Raw genomic sequence first — 25,789 nt, forward strand, 5'->3', positions numbered from 1 at the left:
AGGCCCGAGAGACAAGTTATCACATACCCCATATTATGTATGCGATTTGGTAAGCGGTGAATCTTCCCAGTGCTAGCTGTTGATGTAAAGACAAAAGGAAAGGACGGTTCTTTTATGCAGGCATGCCACAAACACAATTTGGAAGCAAAAAATAGAAATAATATAAATATATAAATTGTGTTTCTGAGCACAGTTCCAAGTGTTGGTGCTGATCTTTAAAGCCCTATACCTGAAGAAGCGTCTCCACCTCCACTTTTGACTGAAAGAGTGTCCAGGTCCACCACATCCATGCTGGGATTTTTAAGGGTTTTTTTATTATTATTATTATTATTATTATTATTATTATATTTATATTTATACCTCGCATATCTGGCTAGGTTTCCCCAGCCACTCTGGGCAGCTTACAGCACATTAAAATTGTAAAACATCAAACATTAAAAATTTCCCAATACAAAGCTGCCTTCAGATGTCTACTAAAAGTCACATAGGTAGTTGTTTATTTCCTTGACATCTGATGGGAGGGCATTCCACAGGGTGGGCACCACCACTGAAAAGGCCCTCTGCCTGGTTCCGTGAAACCTCACTTCTCACAGTGAGGGAACCGCCAAAAGGCCTTCGGAGCTGGACCTCAGTGTCCAGGCTGAATAATGGGGGTGGAGATGCTCTTTCAGGTATAGGAGTGAAAACTCCTATATAGGGGTGAAAATAGGTTAGGAGTAAAAACTCACCACACATTGAGTAGATGGCACAGTTTCCGATTCCGATTCCGTCAGAAAGTAGGACTTCTTGCCTGCCCGCAGCTTCTTTATGTGTTTTCTAGTGAGGAAAGAGTTTTTTTAAATGTTTGGAGACATTGCTCTAGTAGGTGACATCTGGATCTTTTGAAAGGCAGGTCCCATCATCCCCAGCCAGCATGCCCAATGGTCAGGGATGATAGGAATTGTAGTTCGACAACATCTGGAAGCAACCAGGTTAGGGAAGGCTACCTTCACACCTCCTCTAACATCTGTACGACACAAGAAGGGGAAAGTTTCGATTTTAGCATCAGTAGCCAGATACCTAAAATCAGGAGCAGCGTGGTGCCCTCCTGATATTGCTAGACTACAATACCCATCATCCCTGACCATTGGACATGCTGGTTTAGACTGATGGGAATTGTAGTCCCACGGCATCTGTAGGGCACCACATTAGCTACTTCTCCCCTAAGAATCTATCACACAGAAGAAGGAAATTTGTGTGTCGCCACCACCAGCCAGAAGTGCCAACTTGCCCCCGCAACCGTGGGTGCCCGGGGCCAAGGGTGCCATGCAGCGTGCATGGCCCTGGCACCAAAATTTGTGGGTGCTTAGCCCCTTCATGGGCAATTTTGTGGGTGATCGGGCACCTAGGACCCCAGGGAGTTGGCATCTATGCCACCACCACAAGAGAAGCTCAGTTGCAGACTCCCCAGGAGTAATCAGTTCAAGTTCACCTTAAAAAAAAGTTATTTATTGTTGCATATAAAAACCCTCCACAGTTTCCCTCCAACTTCATCAGCTTATGACAGTACAGTGGTACATCTGGATGCGAACGTGATCCGTTCCGGAGCCCCGTTCGCATTCTGAAGCGAACGTAAGATGTGACTGCGCGTCTGCGTGTGTGCAGGTCGCGTTTCCCCGCTTGTGCGCATGCACGTGACATAATTTTGAGCGCATGCGCGAGCAGCGAAACCCGAGCGGAGCGCAACCCAAAAATATTTAAGCTGAAGCGTATTCATCCCAAGGTATGACTGTACCACGAAGTCTTGCTTTTTAAAACACTTGTCTTGCTATTTTTAACACTTGATTGGGAGCAGCCCAGAGTGGCTGGGGAAACCCAGCCAGATGGGCAGGGTATAAATAAATTATTATTATTATTATTATTATTATTATTATTATTATTATTATTGCTGCTGCTGCTTTGTCAGAGAAATAGTTGGAGCAGTTTCACGGGAAGACCACATGAAAAAGCATTCTCCATTTGTGGATCTAGCAAGGGTCTTGGCCCACAGGGTTGCAGAAAGCACCCGGTTTCACTGAGTGCTGATGCAGCAGTGCAGCAGTGCCACAGATGACTTCATTTAGTATTATGTCTCCATTGGCATTTTCGTTAACCACAGTTTGCCCAGACCACAGTATAGCAAGCTCACTATTACCCCACACTGTCAACTGTGGTTTGTCGCCGGCGAAAATGCCCATATGAAAACCATGCTAACCACAGTTATCATCAAACCTGAAAGGGAAGAGGGAATGTCTGTGCAAGTGGGCAAGCCCAGTGGGCGTTCCCAAATCCTGATAAGGCAATTGCCAGTATTATTTTAGCCCTAGGATATCCACAGCTTATCCATACCTGTAGCAGGCTAACATTAACAGTACGTAAGCAACACTCATGGCAGAGGAAGCAGCAGTTGTGCAAATCCAAACACCTGTGAAATAAGCAAAAAGACACAATCCATACAATATTCTGTCTTTGAACACATTGGAAAATACGAACTGACTTAGCCATGCCAGAAACACTTTCAGTTTAAAAATAATGCAAAACATGTGCTTATCACTGATCTTCTAAACATCTGTACTGTACTGAAACTCTGATGTGCTACAACATCTGCCTTTTAATCATACAGGGATAAACATGTATCCTTGCTTTAAACCTCTGCTTGGTTCTTCACTTGTGAACTGCTCAGGGTAGATGTGGAAGGGCAAAACTTAAATGGATACACCACATGAAAACTTTTTACGTCGAGATCTGGCCATGCTAAAGCGCTAGGGTTTGTCAACATCTAGAGAAGAAACCTGAACTTCTGAACATGGAACACCCCTCTCAGAGCAGAGCACCACAATGCTCATGAGCAGAGATGAGAAACTCAGACCCATGAGCCAAATCATGGCTGAGGTTATTACCCCTCTACTATTGTCCATGCTGGGTCGCTCAGCTACTGTGACCTTTTTTTTAGCAGATCAAGATGATCAGGCGACAGCAAAAACTGCAAGGTTTTTAGCAGGGTCAATTAGAATAAGATCTATTATTTGGTTATTGATTGAAACCTCCAAAATGTACCGTATTTTTGGCTCTATAAGACTCACCTTTTCCCTCCTAAAAAGTAAGGGGAAATGTGTGTGCATCTTATGGAGCGAATGCAGGCTGCGCAGCTATCCCAGAAGCCAGAACAGCAAGAGGGATTGCTGCTTTCACTGCGCAGCGATCCCTCTTGCTGTTCTGGCTTCTGAGGTTCAGAATATTTTTTTTCTTGTTTTCCTCCTCCAAAAACTAGGTGCGTCTTGTGGTCTGGTGCGTCTTATAGAGCGAAAAATACGGTATTTTGTATAGTTAAGTTTTTACCTCTATCTTCAGTACATTTTGTTTTGTTTTGTTTTGTTTTGTTTTGTTTTGTTTTGTTGTTATGGCTAGTGGCTGATGCAAATAAAGATTCTTCTGATTCATATAATACCCTCTGTCCATCTAGCCCCAGCAGGTCCCCGTCCAAATAATACAATAGTAAGATTTAGGATGCAAAACTTTCCCCCTACCTTCTGCAACGGTATTAAATTCTCCAAAAGACTTGGAAAAGGCCATGGTTTCTTCTGATTCGCCAGGAGAAGATTGAAGCAGATGGTCTAGCAACATTTTAAGATTTTTTAGCGTGTCGAAAATAAACTTGGATAAAATAAATTCACCTACAACAAACTGGAGGATACACAGAAGATGAAGATAACAACAGTGGCTATCTCAAAAGAAAAATGATAGGATAAAACAACATATTATGCTTTTTTGAAATAAAAATAATACAGTTGTACCTCAGGTTAAGAACTTAATTCGTTCTGGAGGTCCATTCTTAACCTGAAACTGTTCTTAACCTGAAGCACCACTTTAGCTAATGGGGCCTCCTGCTGCCACTGCTGCACGATTTCGGTTCTCATCCTGAAGCAAAGTTCTTAACCCGAGGTACTATTTCTGGGTTAGCGGAGTCTGTAACCTGAAGCGTCTGTAACCTGAAGCGTCTGTAACCCAAGGTACCACTGTAACTAGTTATTAATATACAGTCATACCTTGCATCCAGAACGCCTTGTGAGTTGAACGTTTTGGCTCCCGAACGCCGCAAACCCAGAAGTGAGCGTTCTGGTTTGTGAACATTCTTTGGAAGCCAAACATCCGACAGGGATTCCACAGCTTCCGATTGGCTGCAGGAGCTTCCTGTAGCCAATCAGAAGCCATGCTTTGGTTCCTGACCGTTTTGGAAGTCAAATGGACTTCCAGAACGGATTGCATTCAACTTCCAAGGTAAACTGTACCTAGAAATGACAAAGGACCAAGAAACTATTCAGAAATCATTATGTCTCTCTGCTGAATGATATAAAGGAAGATATAGGGTGGTCTTTAACTTGTACAATTAATGTCACTTGGGACTCAGCTACATTAGTAAAGAAAACAGGGGGGGAAAGGTGTTTTAAATGCGTTATAACACTGACACCAGATGGCATCCTTCAGCAACGTGATTTCCCATTATGAGCTTTACAACACGTTTTCCTGGAACATTTTTTGATGTGTTTAGATCCAGCCTAGGACCCTGATTTAGTGTTTCTCAACTGACTTGAGAAGGAAAGGAAAAGGAGCTATTAAAACAATAATTTATTTATTTTGGATGCACCTACTGCATTTGCTTATAATGTCAAGCCATGCTTTAGTGCTGCATGGACACATTCCCACAACTTGTTTCAAAACAGACCAACTTCAAACTATGGAATTACACAGCTGGTTTGTTTAACAAACCAGAGCCTGTTTCAAGCCAGGATCCCTGGTTGGTACATCACAACAGACTGATATTCTTTGAAAGGGAAGCAAAATATTGCAGAAGTCTTCCTTCAATCCATATGGTGGGAGGAGCATGCGAGCCCAACTCTTTGCTCAGAATCACTGCAGCTCAGCCACATAGCACTAAAAACCATGGCTTCTGGTTATGTGCAAAGGCAGCCATTGTTAGGAATCTAGAATGAGCTGAAGTCTAGGCTGGCACCAGGCACACACCCCTGCCCTTAAAATTGACCCACCCTTTTCTTCTCATTGGGACGCGGGTGGCGCTGTGGGTTAAACCAGAAAGCCTAGGACTTGCCGATCAGAAGGTCGGCGGTTTGAATCCCCGCGACGGGGTGAGCTCCCGTTGCTCAGTCCCTGCTCCTGCCAACCTAGCAGTTCGAAAGCACGTCAAAGTGCAAGTAGATAAATAGGTACCGCTCCAGCAGGAAGGTAAACGGCGTTTCCGTGCGCTGCTCTGGTTCACCAGAAGCGGCTTAGTCATGCTGGCCACGTGACCCAGAAGCTGTACACCGGCTCCCTTGGCCAATAAAGTGAGATGAGCGCCTCAACCCCAGAGTCGGCCACGACTGGACCTAATGGTTAGGGGTCCCTTTACCTTTTACCTTTCTTCTCATGTGCAACAATTGAATACAGCACTGTCTTTTCAGTAGTTTCTTGAGGGGGGGGTTAGCCCTTCTCTGAATCTGTTTTAATTTTTCTACTTTCACATTTATTTTTATTCACAATATCCATCATTTTTATTGTATTCTGTATGTGTTTATGCCAACCAACTTTATTTTTAAAAAAATACTAGACTGGCACCAGGAACATCCTCACCACCACCCCTAGCTTCAGTGCCAGATTTATGTATAAGCTAAAGAAGCTATAGCTTAGGGCCCCCAAAAAAATTTAAAGGGGAAAAAACCTGGATGTACATTTCCAGAATATAAGATAAAAAAAAACCCTATATACAGCAACAGTGTTTTGTGTTGTGTAGGCTCCTATTTTTTGTGTGCAAATGGCTTTAGATACCTATTAGGTCCATAAATTACCATACAGCATATATTCAACACAAAAAAGCGACAATTTGTTGTAGACAAAAGACAGCTGGACATATAAAGGGCCCCATTACCTTCAGTAGCTTAGGGCCTCATCAAACCTAAATCCGGCCCTGCAGACATCCATTATTTAATCTGGTCTCCAACACATGGAGACTAGGCTCTAGCACAGCTACTGAAGAATTTAAGAGAAGCAGCTACGCTTTGCCAGCTCAGGGAATCAGGTCATGCAGCTCCTTTACTTACTGTATAAAGGGAGACAAAGAGAAGGACAGCAGTGGCAATCATTCTGCTTGGGAATCGAAAGTAAGGGTCCCATTGATACATCTTCCTCCTAATCCAGGATTTCTGAGGTGGCCTGTTGGTACACAAAATGCAGGCATGGCCGGTGAGGAGGAGCAGAGGTGAGCACACACACACACCCTGACAATGCTGTTGCGTACCAGAAGTGTGAGGGACAAGGTTTGTGCTGGGCGGGGAAATTTGCAGGGTTGCTACAATGGGTTCACTGGTGTGTTCGGACCAAACTGCCCACCATGTCCCTCTTGTTGGAGTTTGGTAAACTTACTGCAGAAATAAGTAGTCTGGCAAGACTGCTGGTTGGAAGAGTAAGGAAAATATATGGTTTATTACGCACGGCAAACAAAATGGTCGTATGTACAGTGGTACCTCGGTTTTTGAACGTGTCAGAAGTCAAACGTTTCAGTTTTCAAACGCTGAAAACCCGGAAGTAACTGCTTCAGTTTTCGAACGCTTTTCGGAAGTCGAATGTGCCACGCGGCTTCCGTATTGAGTTTTCCATGAGTAAATGCTTCCTGAAGTAGCTGCTTCGGTTTTTGAACATTTCGGAAGTCGAACGGTATTCTGGAATGGATTACGTTTGGAAACCGAGGGACCACTGTATTTGTTTTCCATGGGGCCAAGAAGAAAACATGCATGCTAGCTCATATTGCCCCTTCATGGATCACTGCCTTGCCGTGGCGAAGGGGCTTGAATAACTCAGAGAAGCTATGAACTATGCCGAGCAGGGCACCCAAGATGAACAGGTCATAGTGGAGAGTTTTGACCAAACGTGATCCACCTGGAGGAGGAACCGGCAAGCCACTCCAGTATCCCTGCCAAGAAAACTCCATGGACAAAGACAACAGGCATATAAAAGTTATGACGCTGGAAGATGAGCCCCTCAGGTCGGAAGGTGTCCAACATGCTACTGGGGAAGAGCGGAGGGCAAGTACAAGTAGATCCAGAGCTGATGAAGCGGCTGGGCCAAAGCCGAAAGGACGCTCAGTTGCGGATATGCCTGGAAGTGAAAGGAAAGTCCAATGCTGTAAAGAAAAATATTGCATAGGAACCTGGAATGTAAGAACCATGAACCTGGGTAAGTTGGATGTGGTCAAAAATGAGATGGCAAGAATAAATATTGACATCCTGGGCATCAGTGAACTAAAATGGACGGGAATGGGTGAATTCAGTTCGGATGACTATCATATCTACTACTGTGGGCAAGAAACCCTTAAAAGAAATGGAGTGGCCCTCGTAGTCAACAAAAGAGTGGCGAAAGCTGTACCGGGATGCAATCTCAAAAATGATAGAATGATCTCGATACGAATCCAAGGCAGACCTTTTAACATCACAGTAATCCAAGTTTATGCACCAACTACTGGTGCTGAAGAAACTGAAATTGACCAATTCTATGAAGACTTACAAGACCTTATAGAAATGACACCAAAGAAGGATGTTCTTCTCATTATAGGGGGTGGAATGCTAAAGTAGGGAGTCAAGAGATAAAAGGAACAACTGGCAAGTTTGGCCTTGGAGATCAAAACGAAGCAGGGCAAAGGCTAATAGAGTTCTGTCAAGAGAACAAGCTGGTCATCACAAACACGCTTTTCCAACAACACAAGAGACGACTCTACACATGGACATCACCAGATGGGCCACATCGAAATCAGATTGATTATATTCTCTGCAGCCAAAGATGGAGAAGCTCTATACAGTCAGCAAAAACAAGACCTGGAGCTGACTGTGGCTCAGATCATCAGCTTCTTATAGCAAAATTCAAGCTTAAACTGAAGAAAGTAGGAAAAACTACTGGGCCGGTAAGATACAATCTAAACCAAATCTCTTATGAATACACAGTGGAAGTGAGGAACAGGTTTAAGGATTTAGATTTGCTGGACAGAGTGCCTGAAGAACCATGGGTGGAGGCTCGCAACATTATACAGGAGGCAGCAACTAAAACCATCCCAATGAAAAAGAAATGCAAGAAAGCAAAGTGGCTGTCCAACAAGGCCTTACAAATAGCGGGGGAGAGAAGACAAGCAAAATGCGAGGGAGATAGTGAAAGATACAGGAAATTGAATGCAGATTTCCAAAGAATAGCAAGGAGAGACAAGAAGGCCTTCTTAAACGAGTAATGCAAAGAAATAGAGGAAAACAACAGTATGGGAAGAACCAGAGATCTGTTCAAGAAAATTGGAAATATGAAAGGAACATTTCGTACAAAGATTACCATAATAAAGGACAAAAGTGGTAAGGACCTAACAGAAGCAGAAGACATCAAGAAGAGGTGGCAAGAATACACAGAGGAATTATACCAGGAAGATATGGATGTCTCGTACACCCCAGGTAGTGTGGTTGCTGACCTTGAGCCAGACATCCTGGAGAGTGAAGTCAAATGGGCCTTAGAAAGCACTGCAAATAACAAGGCCAGTGGAACTGATGGTATTCCAGTTGAACTATTTAAAATTTTAAAAGATGATGCTGTTAAGGTGCTACACTCAATATGCCAGCAAGTTTGGAAAACTCAGCAGTGGCCAGAGGATTGGAGAAGATCAGTCTACATCCCAATCCCAAAGAAGGGCAGTGCCAAAGAATGCTCCAACTACCGCACAATTTCACTCATTTCACACGCTAGCAAGGTTATGCTTAAAATTCTACAAGGAAGGCTCAAGCAGTATGTGGACCGAGAACTCCCAGAAGTGCAAGCTGGATTTAGAAGAGGCAGAGGAACCAGAGACCAAATTGCAAACATGCACTGGATTATGGAGAAAGCCAGAGAGTTCCAGAAAGACATCTACTTCTGCTTCATTGACTATGCAAAAGCCTTTGACTGTGTCGACCACAGCAAACTATGGCAAGTTCTTAAAGAAATGGGAGTGCCTGATCACCTCATCTGTCTCCTGAGAAATCTCTATGGGGGACAAGAAGCTACAGTTAGGACTGGATATGGAACAACTGATTGGTTCAAAATTGGGAAAGGAGTACGACAAGGCTGTATATTGTCTCCCTGCTTATTTAACTTATATGCAGAATTCATCATGCGAAAGGCTGGGCTGGATGAATCCGAAGCCGGAATTAAGATTGCCGGAAGAAATATCAACAACCTCAGATATGCAGATGACACAACCTTGATGGCAGAAAGTGAGGAGGAATTAAAGAACCTTTTCCTTGCCAACAAAGGTCCGTATAGTTAAAGCTATGGTTTTCCCAGTAGTGATGTATGGAAGTGAGAGCTGGACCATAAAGAAGGCTGATCGCCGAAGAATGGATGCTTTTGAATTATGGTGCTGGAGGAGACTCTTGAGAGTCCCATGGACTGCAAGAAGATCAAACCTCTCCATTCTGAAGGAAATCAGCCCTGAGTGCTCACTGGAAGGACAGATCCTGAAGGTGAGGCTCCAATACTTTGGCCACCTCATGAGAAGAGAAGACCCTGATGTTGGGAAAGATGGAGGGCACAAGGAGAAGGGGATGACAGAGGACGAGATGGTTGGATGGTGTTCTTGAAGCTACCAGCATGAGTTTGATCAAACTGCGGGAGGCAGTGGAGGACAGAAGTGCCTGGCGTGCTCTGGTCCATGGGGTCACGAAGAGTCGGATACGACTAAACGACTAAACAACACCAACAAAAGCTCATACTGATATTCAACTTGGAGAAGAAGCAGGGAGCAGTGTACTTTACCAACAAGCAGTTACTAAAAGCACACTCCTCAGTGAGGGGAAGGAGGCTTTCCTTTTTGTCTATCGCCACCCCCACCCCCGGTTTGCATAACGTATTTCAAGCATTGCTGCTTTACTCCCCAAACCTCTCTCTCTGTCTGCCTGGTACATGATCACTGCAGGAAGCCAGAGGCACACAGCCACCCTGCTGACAAATCCGTACTGAATATACATTGTATGAACTGAGTGATGACTTAGAAAAGCAAAAGGATGATCGATAGCCTCCTCTGCCTTGCAGAATGTTCTGAATGCTAGTGGGAGTCCCTTTCCTCTCTTAGTGTCAGGCGGCTTACTCAGCGACTCCCACCTGGTTGCCAGGAATGTACAAAGACAAGGGAATGTTGGTGTGATGGCCTGGGATTCAGACTCGGATGCTGAACCTGCCTGCACAGGGTTCCCCACCTCCAGAACCAGCTGAGCCAGGACTGGGGCATGAGCCTGAAGGGTCCTCACCTGTGCTGGATCCTCAGGTGCAGGCATCAGCTGAGCCTGCTCTGGCTCCTGAGGTGATGGAGGACCCATTGCCTGCAGGTGCTCCACTCTCAGCCCTGTCGGGGGAAGCTGAGGTTGCCTCTGGGTCTGGTAACCCTCCAGCCTCTCCTGAGCTGCAGAGGCTCAGGGCAGAGAGGTGGAAGGAACTAAGTTCCCGCAGGAGGAGTGCTCGCCTCCAGGCCAGGAGAGCCAAGGCACCAGAGGATCGGGGCTGCCCTATGCCTCGGGGCAGATAAAAGCCAGCCAGCCCAGTCCCAAGTTGCGCGAGCAACATTGTTGGTTCCTAGTTCCTGCCTGAACTCTGTCTTGCTTTTCTGCCAGAGCTCTTGACCCGCCCTGGCTGCCTGCTTGCATGCCTGTTCCTGACTTCACCCAACTCCCTGCCCTGTGCCAAGCTTCAGCTACTACGGACTGCCTCCACATTGCACCTTTGACCATGGACCAGACTTGGACCTCACCTCTCGGGTAACCCACGGGATCAGCACAGTTTCTTACCATCCTCTTTTTATTCAATATTTACAGAGAGAGGCTATAGAACCCAGCCTCTTGAATAATGGCATTGTCCCGAGTGACTCTCCACCCCGTCTCTCCCACCTCCTCATTGGTCACTTCTATATGTGCTGCTACGTGTCCTCTGCTTTTGAGCTCTTTGCTCTCCTACTTTCAAGGCTCGCCGGATTCTAGGAGGGGGGGGTCTGGAATGCTTTCTAAAGACACTGTGTCAACTGTTGCCCCCCCCCCATGGCTTCCTCCTCCTCCTCCTCCTGTCCCATTATTTCCCAACTTTCCCTCTCATCTGCCTCTGAGCCGTGACTTCCCTCAAACCCCTGTTGTAATTCTGAACTGGAAGGGTCAGGGTGAGGAGGCAGTCTCCACCACTCCTCCTCTGCCCAGTCCCTGACACTTAGCAAAAGTTCAAACGCCCAGAGGAAGACTCTCATCCATATGTTTTTTCAGGGTGTGATCTGGGCCTTACTGGTGTCTCCTGTATAGGTACCGTATTTTTCGCCCTATAGGACACACTTTTCCCCCTCCAAAAATGAAGGGGAAATGTGTGTGCGTCCTATGGGGCGAATGCAGGCTTTCGCTGAAGCCTGGAGAGCAAGAGGGGTCGGTGCGCACCGCCTCCTCTCGCTCTCCAGGCTTCAGGAAGCTATCCGCAAGCCGTGGGAGAGCTGTGTGACTTCGCCTGCACCCAGAAGCCTGGGGCGCGCTGAGCTCAGCACACCCCAGGCTTCGGGCTTCGCGCAGCTCTCCGCAAGCCGTGGGAGAGCTGCACAAAGTCACGCAGCTCTCCCACAGCTTGCGGAGAGCTGCCTGCACCCAGAGGCCTGGGGGGCGCTGAGCTCAGCACGCCCCAGGGTTTGGGCTTGCAGATAGCAGCCTGTTTTGGGGGCTGGGGTCGGAGGAAGCTCGGGCTTCCCCCGCCCCAGCCCCGCGCCTGGGGGGGAAATAAAAAAATTTTTCTTTATTTCCCCCCAAAAAAACTAGGTGCGCCCTATGGGCCTGTGCGCCCTATGGGGCGAAAAATACGGTAGGTGGCAGATATAAGGGTAGCCGTAAGTCAGCAAACGTAAATCTGAGAATGAGTGACAGTGAGAGGGGCGTGGGGAAACAATAGGTTTGAGCTTGTTTCTACCCAACTTTTCCTGCATTGCTTCTTCAGAGCATGTGGAACTGGCCCGTTATTGAAAAGCCATGGCAACTCCTTCACTCAACTTCTTAATTTTTGAAGGAGTTTGATCACTCCTCCCAGCTGGAGAGAGAGTTTGCTCAGATGGGGATTATCATCAAATCTGGCGTGAACACTTTCCTTTAGTTCAAAAGGGGAAATGACCCAGAAACAGAACGATTCCTCACTCCGGTAGCGGTTTCCTCAGCAATTGCTGGACATACAGTATCTGATGCGTTTCCACAAAAGAAGTCTCCTCCTGGGTAGGAAGCAGAAGGAAAGAGTTATGTATGATTCCAAGAATTTCATTTAATAGTTGTGGGATTCTGTAATTACAGATGTGCTATTCTTGGGCTGAATCCAATACAGCAGGTGTGCCAGAGCTCTGGCCCACCAAATGTTGCTAATCCTTAGCCACCATCCTTAGCCAGTGGCCATGTTCGCTGGGGCTTATGGGTATTGTAATTTAGCAATACCAATTGTTATGTATTCAGTGGTCTTTGTTTGCCTGAGCTTGAGCGTGGACTAAGGATTCTGAGCCCCTATGTTATGATTCTATGCACGATATCCAATCACAGAACATTTCAGGATTTGGGCCTCTGCCATTGGCCCTTAAACTCTGAGTTATGATTCGCAGCTTGTAAGTTTAGACAGCCAATCACGGTGGGAGTGGCCCAGACCTTCAGAAATGCATACAGTGGTACCTCGGGTTACAAACACCTTGGGTTACAAACACTTCGGGTTACAGACTCCACTAACCCAGAAGTAGTACCTCGGGTTAAGAAGTTTACCTCAGGTTGAGAACAGAAATCGCTTGCTGGCGATGCGATGGAAGCAGGAGGCCCCATTAGCTAAAGTGGTACCTCAGGTTAAGAATGGTTTCAGGTTAAGAACGGACCTCCGGAACGAATTAAGTTTGTAACCAGAGGTACCACTGTATAAGCAGTTGCTTTGCCCCTGTTGTCCAGTTCTGTTAGTTCAATAAAGGTTCTTGCTGTTATCACTGTGTCTTGCCTCGTGGGAACCCACCTACACCCCACCAATGGTCCCCATACTTGTAATACATACATAGGAATGCTTAAGCCTATTTATTTGATGTGTTAATCTGTGTTTACTTTGGGGGGGGGACCAAACTATGTGAGGACATCCTATGTCCACAGGGCAAGCACATAGGGCGCATCCCACCCGGCTTGTTGTGCAGGAACAGAGCAGGCTCTGCAATATGTCTGGGGTGTTTTCTTGCTCAGAGCCCAAGAATCTGGCCCAAAAGAAGCAAAAGCCAGCCAAATGAGGATTCATCAGGATTCCACGCTTTGCAAACAAGGAAGCAACAAATGGATCCACCTCTTTATAAGCGATAGCTACAAAATGGTGGTTTTTCAACAGCCGTTTTAGTTCACTGTGTAATTAGGAAGGCTTTGGAGAACTAAGAGACCACAGAGGGGTTTACGACTGGAGAGGTAGGGTTGGTGACACAGGATTTCAAGAGCTGACTGACAAGTCTTCCCAAAATATTTGGAACATTACAGTTTTGCTCCTAAAAAACAGTCCAGATGGGTCCAACACAGTAATCTTCACCAGAGGCCATTCTCTGTGTGCTTCATTGGAGGGAGGTGCAGAGCGTTGCGACACAAGGACCAAGGCACCCCACCTGAGGAATGTTCTCTACAAGGAAGCATGCCTGCGACCATCATTATCCATTTTTAAGATGCTAAGCTAAGATCTTTTTATTCACTCAGGCCTTTGGGGACTAAGCTGGCCTCCATGATGATGCTCATCTATTGGGGTGGGGCTAGGATTTGTCATTACAGTCATACCTTGGAAGTCGAATAGCCTAGTTCTCGAACGTTTTGGGTCCTGAACGATCAAAACCCGGAAGTGACTATTCCGGTTTTTGAACACTGTTTTGGAAGTCGGACATCCGACGGGGCTTCCGTGGTTTCCGATTGGCTGCAGGAGCTTCCTGCAGCCAATCGGAAGCTGCGCTTTGGTTTTCGAACGTTTTGGAAGTCAAACAGACTTCAGGAATGGATTCCATTCGACTTCCAAGGTACGGCTGTATTATTAAGATGTTATTGGATGAGCATTTTTGGTATTTTATATTATACATTGTTTTAGTTTTCTTGTTTAGTGTTGTGTTTTTTTAGCTGTTGTGTTCTATCTTGTTAAGTCACTTTTGAGGCCTTCTTTGTAAAACAGACAAAAAAAACTACTAACAAATGTCAATAATAATACAGTAGTACCTTGGGTTAAGAACTTAATTCGTTCCAGAGGTCCGTTCTTAACCTGAAACTGTTCTTAACCTGAGGCATGCTTTCGCTAATGGGGCCTCCTGCTGCCGCTAGCATGTGATTTTCGTTCTTATCCTGGGGCAAAGTTCTTAACCTGGAGCAACCACTTCCTGGTTAATGGAGTTTGTAACCCAAAGCGTCTGTAACCTGAAGTGTCTGTAACCCGAGTTAGGTAAAGGGACCCCTGACCATTAGGTCCAGTCGTGACCGACTCTGGGGTTGCGGCGCTCATCTCGCTTTATTGGCCGAGGGAGCCAGCGTACAACTTCCGGGTCATGTAACCCGAGTTACCATTGTACTAATAATGCTGAATTTAAACAGAGAATGGTCAAAATAAGCAAATGAAAAATGTAAAGCATTGATAGAGCTGTACTTATTTCATGGCACAGTTAACTGCCATGTACAGAATTCAGAAGGCAGGAGAAATGTTTTTGTTTTCAAAATAATTACAATAGGAAAATGTGATTATCACAAAATACTCACATTTACGGAGTCACGCCGACAACGGACTATTATGGCTTTCACAAAAATGCGAACAAATTGGCCTAGAAGGAAAAGATAGCACAGCAAGGAAGGCCAGCCCTTTATGAGGTTGTCATATTCACCCAAAAGCTAGGCAAAAAAAAAAAAAAAGCAGAATTATCAAAGGCAAACATTACACCACCTGTCATATACCCTGAAAGCTCAGCTTAAGTTATTAAGCCTGTCTTGTCCTGAAGGGCAGAATCAAGATCATAACTAAGATCAACGCACTCTGCCATTTGGGTTGACTTCCTAAATACTGGAGCCTGTGTGTGTGTGTGTGTGTGTGTGTGTGTGTGTGTGTATCGCTTTATTGACTGAGGGAGCCGACGTTTGTCCGCAGACAGCTTCCGGGTCATGTGGCCAGCATGACTAAGCCGCTTCTGGCAAACCAGAGCAGCACACGGAAATACTGTTTACCTTCCCGCCAGAGCGGTACCTATTTATCTACTTGCACTTTGTGCTTTTAAACTGCTAGGTTGGCAGGAGCAGGGACCGAGCAACAGGAACTCACTCCCTCGCAGCGATTCAAACCGCCGACCTTCTGATCAGCAAGTCCTAGGCTCTGTGGTTTAACCCACAGCGCCACCCACATCCATATACACACACACACACACACACGGGTTGAGTATGGGCTTAGTTTGTTTCACCTGCACCATATCTGTAACCCTACCCTTGTTAGTGAATCCTTCGGTGAGAGACTAAAACCTCCTGAGACCCGGGCCCTAGCCCCTAAGGCAGTGGTGGCGAACCTTTTAGAAATCAAGTGCCCAAACCGCAACCCAAAACCCACTAATTTATCACAAAGTGCCAACGCGGAAACTTAAAGTGGGATAATAATGATTGTCTGCATGCGCACAAACAAATAAATATACTGAAAGATAATGAGGGGAGGTTGCCCAGAGTTGTTGACCTTTTTCAGGGGGGTGCCAATAATTGTTTAGCTTTTAGGGGGGACTGCATGACATACGCTTCCTATCGCACGTGACTCAGAAGCAACCAATAGTCTCAACGCTCGCCGACAGCATCCAATCAGCATTCGCCCTTGACACAGCCACACATCACACGCACTAACACCGCTAACTATCTCCTGCTCACGGCATCAACCAATTCCGAGCAAAACCGAGTACGTTTCTGAGCACAATTCAAAGTGTTGGTGCTGACCTTTAAAGCCCTAAACGGCTTTGGTCCAGTATACCTGAAGGAGCGTCTCCACCTCCCTCATTCTGCCCGGACACTGAGGTCCAGCTCCAAGGGCCTTCTGGTGGTTCCCTCGCTGCAAGAAGCCAAGTTACAAGGAACCAGGCAGAGGGCCTTCTCGGTAGTGGCACCTGCCCTGTGGAACACCCTCCCATCAGATGTCAAAGAGATAAACAACTACCTAACATTCAGAAGACATCTGAAGGCAGCCCTGTTCAGGGTAGTTTTTAATGTGTGACATTTTAGTGTATTTTTGGTCTTTGTTGGAAGCCGCCCAGAGTGGCTGGGGAAACCCCGCCAGATGGGCGGGGTACAAATAAATTATTATTATTATTATTATTATTATTATTATTATTATTGTTGTTGTTGTTGTTGTTGTTGTTGTTGTTGTTGTTATTGCCAAAATGGTATTAGGAAGAAGGAGAAGATAGGAGGGTGCACAGGAAAGCCACAATGCTTGCAGAAGTGTAAGTTGCTATGGAGGACGTTTAAGGGGGCAACCCACCAGGCCCAATATGAACTGCGTATTTTCAGTAGCCATGAGGTCAGGAGGAGCAGAAATGGAATGGCGTGTACTAGAAGAAAGCAGGGCTGGAATCCTGGCAAGCAGAACACACTGCAACATTTCATTGTAGATGCCCCTTGTAGGTCCTGTACAGTGAGCCAGTCCCAAATCAAACCATGCCCCCTTCTGCCTATTTCACAGCCATGTATCCTATATAAAAAAGGGACGTGGGTGGCGCTGTGGGTTAAACCACAGAGCCTAGGACTTGCCGATCAGAAGGTCGGCGGTTCAAATCCCCGTGATGGGGTGAGCTCCCGTTGCTCGGTCCCTGCTCCTGCCCACCTAGCAGTTCGAAAGCACGTCAAAGTGCAAGTAGATAAATAGGTACCACTCCGGCGGGAAGGTAAACGGCATTTCCGTGTGCTGCTCTGGTTTGCCAGAAGCGGCTTAGTCATGCTGGCCACATGACCTGGAAGCTGTACACCGGCTCCCTTGGCCAATAAAGCGAGATGAGCGCCGCAACCCCAGAGTCGGTCACGACTGAACCTAATGGTCAGGGGTCCCTTTACCTTTATCCTTTCTAAACCAACAGTTAAGTCTTTTGTCAAGTATCTTCAGTCTAGGAATCAACGGTCCCAGGCTTACTGGATTTTGTGCTTCATCTACTGCCAAGAGGGCAGACATGGGCCTTGATTTCTGAATTCTTTTCAGGCAGGGCTGCAGTTCAGCAGCAAAGCCACATGGCTTGGATGCAAAAGCTCCCTGGTAGCTCCAGAGAAGCCTGAGAAAACTCTGAGCATTTCCATTCCTTCTCGGTGACTTCAGGGCAGGGTGTCCTCTGTTGAAAGTCCTCTAGTTTGGGCCCTGCTTTCTTGTGCCCTGTCCATGGTTCTGAGGACCTGAATCGTGTCTCTATTCTTCTTGCTTCCCAAAAGTTTTGGAGGCATCTAATTCCTGGACTGAAGGAATCATCCATGGCGCTTGTCCTCTCACACACAGTGGTGGTTCTTTCATAGGCCTTCGATTTCTACCACAACTTTCCTCTGTAGGCCAAAAGGCCATGTACACAGATCGCAGGTGGCTCTGTGGCAGCCTGTGTGCTAGGGCAGAGATGCCCTCACCATACAGCAGTGTCACTAAGCTGATCTGGGTGAGGGAGTAGCAAGGTGAGGGAACTACAGCTGTCCCAGCAGGACAACTGTTTTGACTCTGCTAGTACACCTGTGCAGCCCCCAGCCTCACTGCTGTCTTGTCCTGACCAATCCCCATCCAGGTAATAATAATAATAATAATAATAATAATAATAATAATAATAATGTATTTTTGCTCTATAAGACGCACCCGACCATAAGACGCACCTTGTTTTAGAGGAGGAGAACAAGAAAAAAAATATTCCCTCCCTCTCTGCTCAGCGCCCCTTCAGCGAAGCGGCAGGAGAAATGGAGCCCCTTCCATTTCTCCTCCTGCTTCGCCGAAGGGGCGCTGCACAGGGAGGGAAAGCTGTGCAGCGCCTCTCCAGCAAAGCGAAGCCAGGAGAGCAAGAGGGATCAGTGTGCACCGACCCTTCTTGCTCTTCTGGCTTCAGCGAAAGCAACGCGAAGCCTCCGGAGCGCAGCGAGAGCGTTCCCACTGCACTCCAGAGGCTTCGCGTTGCTTTCGCTGAAGCCTGCATTCACTCCATAAGACGCACACACATTTCTCCTTACTTTTTAGGAGGGGAAAAGTGCGTCTTATAGAGCGAAAAATACGGTCATTTATTTATACTCTTCCCATCTGGCTGGGTTTCCCCAGCCACTCTGGGCGGCTTCCAGCAAAATATAAAAAAATAATAAAATCTCAAACATTAAAAACTTCCCTAAACAGGGCTGCCTTCAGATGTCTTCTAAAAGTCAGATAGTTGTTTATTTCCTCGACATCTGTTGGGAGGGTGTTCCACAGGGTGGGTGCCGCTACCTGGAAGGCCCTCTGCCTGGTTCCCTGGTGCGTCACTTCTCACAGTGAGGGAACCGCCAGAAGGCCCTTGGAGCTGGACCTCAGTCTGAACAATGGGGGTGGAGATGCTCCTTCAGGTATACCGGGCTTTAAAGGTCAGCACTAACACTTCAGCGATGCTGATTTTGGGATGGAAGTTCCACAGCATCATGCTGGCCATTGCTGAGGAGGCTCCCCCATTCAGGCTCTGGCCCCAGCAGGTAGACAGATAAGAGAGATGAGCACTTACGTTGTTGTCAGGGCACAAGAAATAGTCTACCACCGAGATGAACATCCTTTAAAAAAAACAACACTGGAGTTACAGGGATCCTAAGATACTGTCTGTAGTCGAAATATATGTACTGTTTGTTCAGCCAAACTTCTGAGGCAAACTCCCATCTACCACAGTCCTCATATTGGATTCGCATGGGCCCCCCATCCATACAGAAAGTACCGTATTTTTTGCTCTATAGGACGCACCGGACCATAGGAGGGGGAGAACGGGGGGGGGAATTCTCCCCCTCTCTGCTCAGCGCCCCTTTAGCGAAGAGACAGGAGAAACGGAGCCCATTCCATTTCTCCTCCTGCTTCACTGAAGGGGCGCTGTGCAGAGAGGGAAAACTGTGCAGCGCCTCTCTCACTCTCCAGGCGGCTATCTGCAAGCCTTTGGAGTGCAGCGGGAGCTCCTGCTGTGCTCTGAAGGCGTGCGGAGAGCTGCCTGAAGCCCCCAGAGCGCAGCGGAAGTTCCCATTGCGCTCCGGGGGCTTCAGGCGGCTTCAGCGAAAGCAACACGAAGCCTCCGGAGCACGGAGGGAGCGCTCTCTCTGCGCTTCGGAGGCTTCGCGTTGCTATCGCTGAAGCCAAGGAGTCTGCATTCGCTCCATAAGACGCACACACATTTCCCCTTAATTTTTGAAGGGGGAAAAGTGCGTCTTATAGAGCGAAAATACGGTATACTGTCTATGTTTTACAAGAAAGGTCTTCACCAGCGACGCGAAAGTCACAAAATTAGGGACTGAATAAAACTCCCCAGCCAGAACAGACTGGTTGAGGGGGGGGAATGGGAGGCAGCGTTACTGACAAAATTAACATACAAAAAGTAAAGTCATAAGCAGGTGGCAGAGCATGAGACTCTTGATCTGAGACTCTTGAGAGCCAGTGTGGTGTAGTGGTTAAGAGCGGTAGTCACGTAATCTGGGGAACCGGGTTCGCGTATCTGTTCCTCCACATGCAGCTGCTGGGTGACCTTGGGCTAATCACACTTCTCTGAAGTCTCTCAGCCTCCCTCACCTCACAGAGTGTTTGTTGTGGGGGACAAAGGGAAAGGAGAATGTGAGCCGCTCTGAGACTCCTGAAGGGGAGTGAAAGGCGGGATTTCAAATCCAAACTCTTCTTCTTCTTCTTCTTCTTCTTCTTCTTCTTGTGGGTGCGAGCCCCACGTTGGGCAAAAGATTCCTGCATTGGAAGGGGGTTGGACTAAATGACCGCATGGTCCCTTCCAACTCTGCAGTTCTATATTCCTATGATTCTATAACCAGCTGAACAAGTTGGTTGCAAGATGAGCTTTGTTTACCCTACCATTCCCGACCATTGACCCATGGTAGATGCAGCTGATGGGAGTTGAATCCAACAATGTCTAGAGTGCACCATGATGGCTATCCCTGATCTAGACAATATTAGGAACCCTGGATCATTTAAATCTATTTGCTCTCTAGCAATGGTCATCGCAAGCTTCCACAAATGCCCTTCATGAGGTTCTCTAACGGCAAGTTGTCTCTCGCCCCAACACCCCCAGCAATAGCGCTCAGACAAGTATATCGTACCTACGGGACCGCCTCTCCTGGTATGCCCCACGGAGAGCCTCAAGGTCCATAAATAGCAACACCCTAGAGGTCCCGGGCCCTAAGGAAGTTAGATTGGCTTCAACCAGAGCCAGGGCCTTTTCAACACTGGCTCCAGCCTGGTGGAACGCTCTGCCTCATGAGACCAGGGCCCTGCAGGATCTGATTTCTTTCCGCAGGGCCTGTAAGACAGAGTTGTTCCGCCTGGCCTTTGGCTTGGAGCCAATTTGATTCCCTCCCTCCCTCTCTTTCTTTTTTCTTTTCCTTCTCCTCCTGCGATGAGGCTACATTTTAATATTTTAATGTTCCATTATTTTAATGTTGTATTTTATTTTTGTTTTTAAGTTGTAATCATTCATCTTGTTTTTATTATTGCTTGTAAGCCGCTCTGAGCCCGGCCTTGGCTGGGGAGGGCGGGGTATAAATAAAAAATTATTATTATTATTATTATTATTATTATTATTATTATTATTATTAAAGGCTCTGCTCACCAAGCTGCAGTGTAAAGGAATCCCAGTATAGCTCCGGTAATCGCGTAACTTGTTGAAAGGCAGGCAAAGAAGGGGTACATAGAGACGCCCACTTCGACGGCATGGATTAGAACCACAAAAACTGCAGAAAGATAGGGTCGTTTTAGAAACCATAGTTACTCCAAATGGAGATCTAGCATTTCTCACAGCTACTCTCGGTCACTTGGGGGGATACCCTAAGCACTGATAAAAGCTGGACCACTTTCAATGATGTATTCTCACAGTTGCTAGGTTGGAGGAATATTTAGGATGGCTGTGAATGGGAGTCTGATGCATTTACTGTGTCTTAGGAGTCAGACTTGACCTTGAGGTGCCTGAAATATGAAGACAGTGAAATATAAGGGAAATATAGCTTTCCCAGTCCCTACATTCCACTTGAATTGTCAGTGGAGCTGAGGCAGCATTTGCAGAAGGAAATCAGCAGGTAGGGGAGAGAGTGCTTAACTCTTCCACACAGCCAATTCCCCACCCCCAATTATTTTTTAAGATCCCTAGTCCCAATAAACAGAGCTCTAAACCTGGAAGAGAGATCAGCATGAAAGAAAAATGATCTTGGTGGAAGGAAGAAGTCAGCAAGAAGAATTTGGCATATGCAAGGGGAGGTTAAAAACACCTCACCTCAACTGCCAATCTTCCCTCTTCATTCCACTTATGTTAACAAATGAAAGGCTGAGATCGGAATCCTGAATACAAAATTGAACTCACAGATGAGCCCAAAAGCTCAAGTTCTGGCTAGTATCAGGGCAATGAGCAGATTAGTATGGATAAACTGAAAAACGTCAGAGGCTCACGGTATTGTTCCATCCCCAGGCCTCCCTGTTGCTTCTTTGCCACGTGTTTTACCTTTAGCCCACCTCGGAAATAACGAAATGAAGTGGTCTGAGGTAAACAGGTACATCACTTTATCAGCAATAATTCCAAATGCAAATCCAAGTGACCATCGGTTGCTGAAGGCAAGGATATCAAAGGGTCTGTGAGGTGTGGAAAGAAGAAAAGAAGAAATAATTCTTAGGATTCTGGGAAGCCATTTCAGAGCTGAAAGCTTATGCGCTGCAGCTCCCGCTTTCAAAGAGTCATAAAACGTAGGTGTGAAATCAACCACCCATCAACTTCATCTTAGAGAAAGATAACAACAGTGACTGTTCAGTTCACCATCTTGTGACAGTTTGGTTGGTCCTAACACATAAAAGTATTGCCTGATTTGGAGAGAGCTTTAAATGTATGTTGTGGTTGTGACCTATGAAAAACTCCATCTCTGCATCATGTGGGCAACCCGATCGTGGTCTTATAGGATCTTTCACAGGAGACCTTGAACCGGGGGGGGGGGGGAATCTGTGCCCTTGCACCTCAAGTCTGCAACAAGCAGGAATAAAATACAGTGGTACCTCAGGTTAAGTACTTAATTTGTTCCGGAGGTCTGTTCTTACCATGAAACTGTTCTTAACCTGAAGCACCACTTTAGCTAATGGGGCCTCCCGCTGCTGCCGCGCTGCCGCATGATTTCTGTTCTCATCCTGAAGCAAAGTTCTTAACCTGAGGTACTGTTTCTGGGTTAGCGGAGTCTGTAACCTGAAGCGTATGTAACCTGAAGCGTATGTAACCTGAGGTACCACTGTAGTGCCAACATGGAAGATCTTCCTTGCCCAATACAAGAGGAGCGTGCTCTGTTTCGGTGCAAGGACAGTAACTTATCCTCTTTTTTTATCCCAGATGTAAATACTTGAATTTATGCCTCCCTCAAGACAGATTCAGAAAGGTGATCTGCTTTCATGAAGGAATGGCATTTGTTGCACTGGCGTATTTGTCTTTTTTAGAAAACACTTGTAGCCACAGGAGGAAAGTTATTCTTCAACTTACGCCATAATCCCACAGTGTCCATGTAGAGGAATTTTTTCATCTATACAACATCTTTTTATTCTTTTTTCAAGACAGGACAGCACTATAATGATGAAGACCTGCCAATACAGAAGAACAGTCATGAGGGAGTGAAGGCATCCTTTGATCTTTGAGAAACTAATAAAGAATTACAATTGAGTTATTATCCCTAACGATGGACGCTCAACCTATCAGCTCAGTTAACCTGTCAGTTAATTAAACCAAGTCAGGATGTTCCTGATGAATTTTACCATCCATGTCTTGGAAGTGTGTGACTGTTAGGTCAAGTTAACCATATTAATTTGTACGCTGCCGGTGGGTTCTTGTTGTTGTCTTGTTGGGCTATGTGTGTAATAAAAGGGAGCCACACCGGGGTGAAGGTGTCCTCTTTTACAGTATTGGCCTGAATATAAGCCTCATTCCCCCCCCAAAATTAAAGTGCAACTTAAATTCACAACCTTACAAAAATTGGCTTGTACGATATCGCGGCTGAAACAGGCATACGATAAAATGGAACGGATGTTAGTGCCTGCAGAATTTTAAAGGAGGGGCTTATATTCGGGTATTGACTTTTTTCTCCCCCTCTCCCGAATTTTAAAAGTGCGGCTTATATTCTGGTGCAGCTTATATTCGGGCCTATACGGTATTTGTCCCCGTGTTGCTTTCAGTTTGTTAGTTCGCTTTTCTAGTAAGGCTGTTTCCCATCCAATTTGGTACCAGTGGTTCATGTTCACTCCTGACAGGCCCCTGCACTATGATGCTTCTGGCAGCTAAGAGTAGGTGGGTTGTAAGTTCTTTATACTGCAGAGTTCTCTCTATGTTCTTAGTACTGGCTCTCTGCAGCAAGCGCACTTAAGATCAGCCTCTGCCAAATTCCCCAAATTAAACAAGGGTATCAATGCCAAAGTACCGGTAATTATGTCTGCGTGTGCATGTTAGTGTCCAGTGCAGAACCCAAGACTAATATATGAGCTCAGTATTCCATTTTGTGCATTTTTCAGTATTATACACAGCCACTCTCCTTCCTATCTAATGTCAGCCTCAGTAACTGAGGAAGGACAGTAGCTCTGTATTTCATCAGTCATAACTCAAGAAAGTACGATAATTGGCCTACTTACTGCTGGAGGAAGAGACAAATGTATAAATGCCTCCGTTTCTACTGAATCCTCACAAGAGGAATTTGAGCTGTCCATATCTTCAGAAGAAGTATTTAGGAAACCTGTTTCCCTGTACAAGAAACACAATGGTAAATAGCAGATACGTTAGATGATATACAGAGTTCAGCATCTTAAGCCAGCTTGCAAAACCCTGCTCTTCTATATGCTGGCAATGTCTACAGCCATATCCCCCAAAGTTTGATAGCCAAAATGCATTTTTTAAACATAATAAAAAATAAAATAAAACTGGAAGCATGCCAATGCTTACAATCAAAAGCGTTTAATTTTGGGGATGTACCATATTTTTCGCTCCAAAAGACGCACCAGACCATAAGGCGCACCTAGTTTTGGGAGGAGGAAAACAAGAAAAAATTATTCTGAATCCCAGAAGCTAGAACAGCAAGAGGGATCTGGCTTCTGGGATACCATGTGGCTGTTCTGGCTTCTGAGATAACCGCGCCAAGCCTCTTCAGGGCAGCAGGATGAAGGCTCCCCCTGCCCGAAGAGGCTGCGCCAGGACAGAGCCAGGACAGGCGTGTCACTGAAGGGGCGCTGCGCAGTTCTCCCTCTCTGAGTGGGAGAACCGCGCAGCGTCCCTTCAGCGAAGCTGGAGAAGGAACAGAAGGAGACCCTTCTGTTCCTCCTTCGGCTTCCAGGACAGGCGCTGCGCAGAGAGGGAGAGCTGCGCAGCGCCCCTTCAGCGAAGCGGGAGGAGGAACAGAAAGGGTTCCGTTCCTCCTGCCGCTTCGCTGAAGGGGCGCTGCGCAGCTCTCCCTCTCTGCGCAGCGCCATTCGCTTCATAAGAGGACGCACTCACATTTCCCCTTACTTTTTTAAAAAAAATAAATTTTTATTAAATTTTCTTTTACAAATTAGTCAACACAACCATATTCTCAAATTTCCAATTTTTGAACTTCCACCAGCTCCTCCATCAATCATCCATATTTTCTATTTGTTACGCATTTTCAATATATTATATTGCCAGTTAATAATATCCTTTCATCTCTCTTTCTTTTTACAATACACCTTTAACATCACAAAGCCTCTTTAAAACCAACTAGCGTTGTCTGTTTATCACATATGTTTTCCAGATAATTCGTAAACTTTCCCCAGTCCTCGATGAACTTGTGATCTTTTTGGTATCTAATTTTCCCAGTCATTTTATCCAATTCTGCATAATCCATAAGTTTCATTCTCCACTCTTCCAGAGTCGGTAATTCCTCGTTTCCATTTTTGGGCCATTAATGTTCTTGCCGCAGTTACCGCATATTGAAAAAGTTTGTAATCACGTCTATTAATCTCTCTTCCTGTTATTCCTAACAAAAAGGCTTCTGGTTTCTTTACAAATGTATATTTAAACATCTTTTTCAGCTCGTTATATATCATTTCCCAGAAACCCTTAACCTTCTTGCATTCCCACCACATATGGAAAAAATATCCTTCTTTCTCTACATTTCCAACACTTATTACATGTTTTAAACATTTTTGCTAGCTTAACCGGTGTGATATACCATCTATATACCATTTTCATAATATTTTCCTTTAACGCCGTACATGCAGTAAATTTCATATTTTCATTCCATACTTTTTCCCAATTAACCAATTGTATATTATAACCAAAATCTTTGGCCCAATGTATCATAACCGACTTAATCTCTTCACATTTCCCCTTACTTTTTAGGAGAAAAAAAGTGCGTCTAATGGAGCGAATAATACGGTATATGAATAAAAATTTCTCACCTTCAGAGTACCGCCCCTGCCCCATTATGCTCCTACATGTGTCACTGTTCTAGATATGCCCATATCAGCTCGAACAGAAATATGGAGGGCGCCATCCTCTGAGGTATAGGGAATTCTAGTGCTT

The 25,789-nt window shown here is 45.9% G+C and overlaps 1 protein-coding gene across 4 annotated transcripts in view; it reads right to left on the reverse strand.

Annotated features, from left to right (window-relative positions):
- The window catches only part of LOC128405024 (stimulated by retinoic acid gene 6 protein-like), a 51,751-nt gene that overhangs the window by 9,477 nt on the left and 16,485 nt on the right, over positions 1-25,789 (reverse strand). For all 4 annotated transcript variants that reach the window (XM_053371198.1, XM_053371199.1, XM_053371200.1 and 1 more), the window contains exons 2-13: positions 23,887-23,995; positions 22,751-22,848; positions 21,737-21,864; positions 20,855-20,975; positions 18,773-18,818; positions 14,808-14,936; positions 12,222-12,292; positions 6,114-6,225; positions 3,546-3,702; positions 2,368-2,443; positions 729-816; positions 28-76 (exon numbers count right to left, since the gene is read on the reverse strand). In XM_053371198.1, coding sequence (XP_053227173.1) covers positions 28-76; positions 729-816; positions 2,368-2,443; positions 3,546-3,702; positions 6,114-6,225; positions 12,222-12,292; positions 14,808-14,936; positions 18,773-18,818; positions 20,855-20,975; positions 21,737-21,864; positions 22,751-22,848; positions 23,887-23,995 — 1,184 coding nt within the window. The remainder of the gene's footprint in view (positions 1-27; positions 77-728; positions 817-2,367; positions 2,444-3,545; positions 3,703-6,113; positions 6,226-12,221; positions 12,293-14,807; positions 14,937-18,772; positions 18,819-20,854; positions 20,976-21,736; positions 21,865-22,750; positions 22,849-23,886; positions 23,996-25,789) is intronic.

Source organism: Podarcis raffonei, chromosome 17 (assembly GCF_027172205.1).
Source record: "Podarcis raffonei isolate rPodRaf1 chromosome 17, rPodRaf1.pri, whole genome shotgun sequence".
Classification (NCBI taxonomy): Eukaryota; Metazoa; Chordata; class Lepidosauria; order Squamata; family Lacertidae; genus Podarcis; species Podarcis raffonei.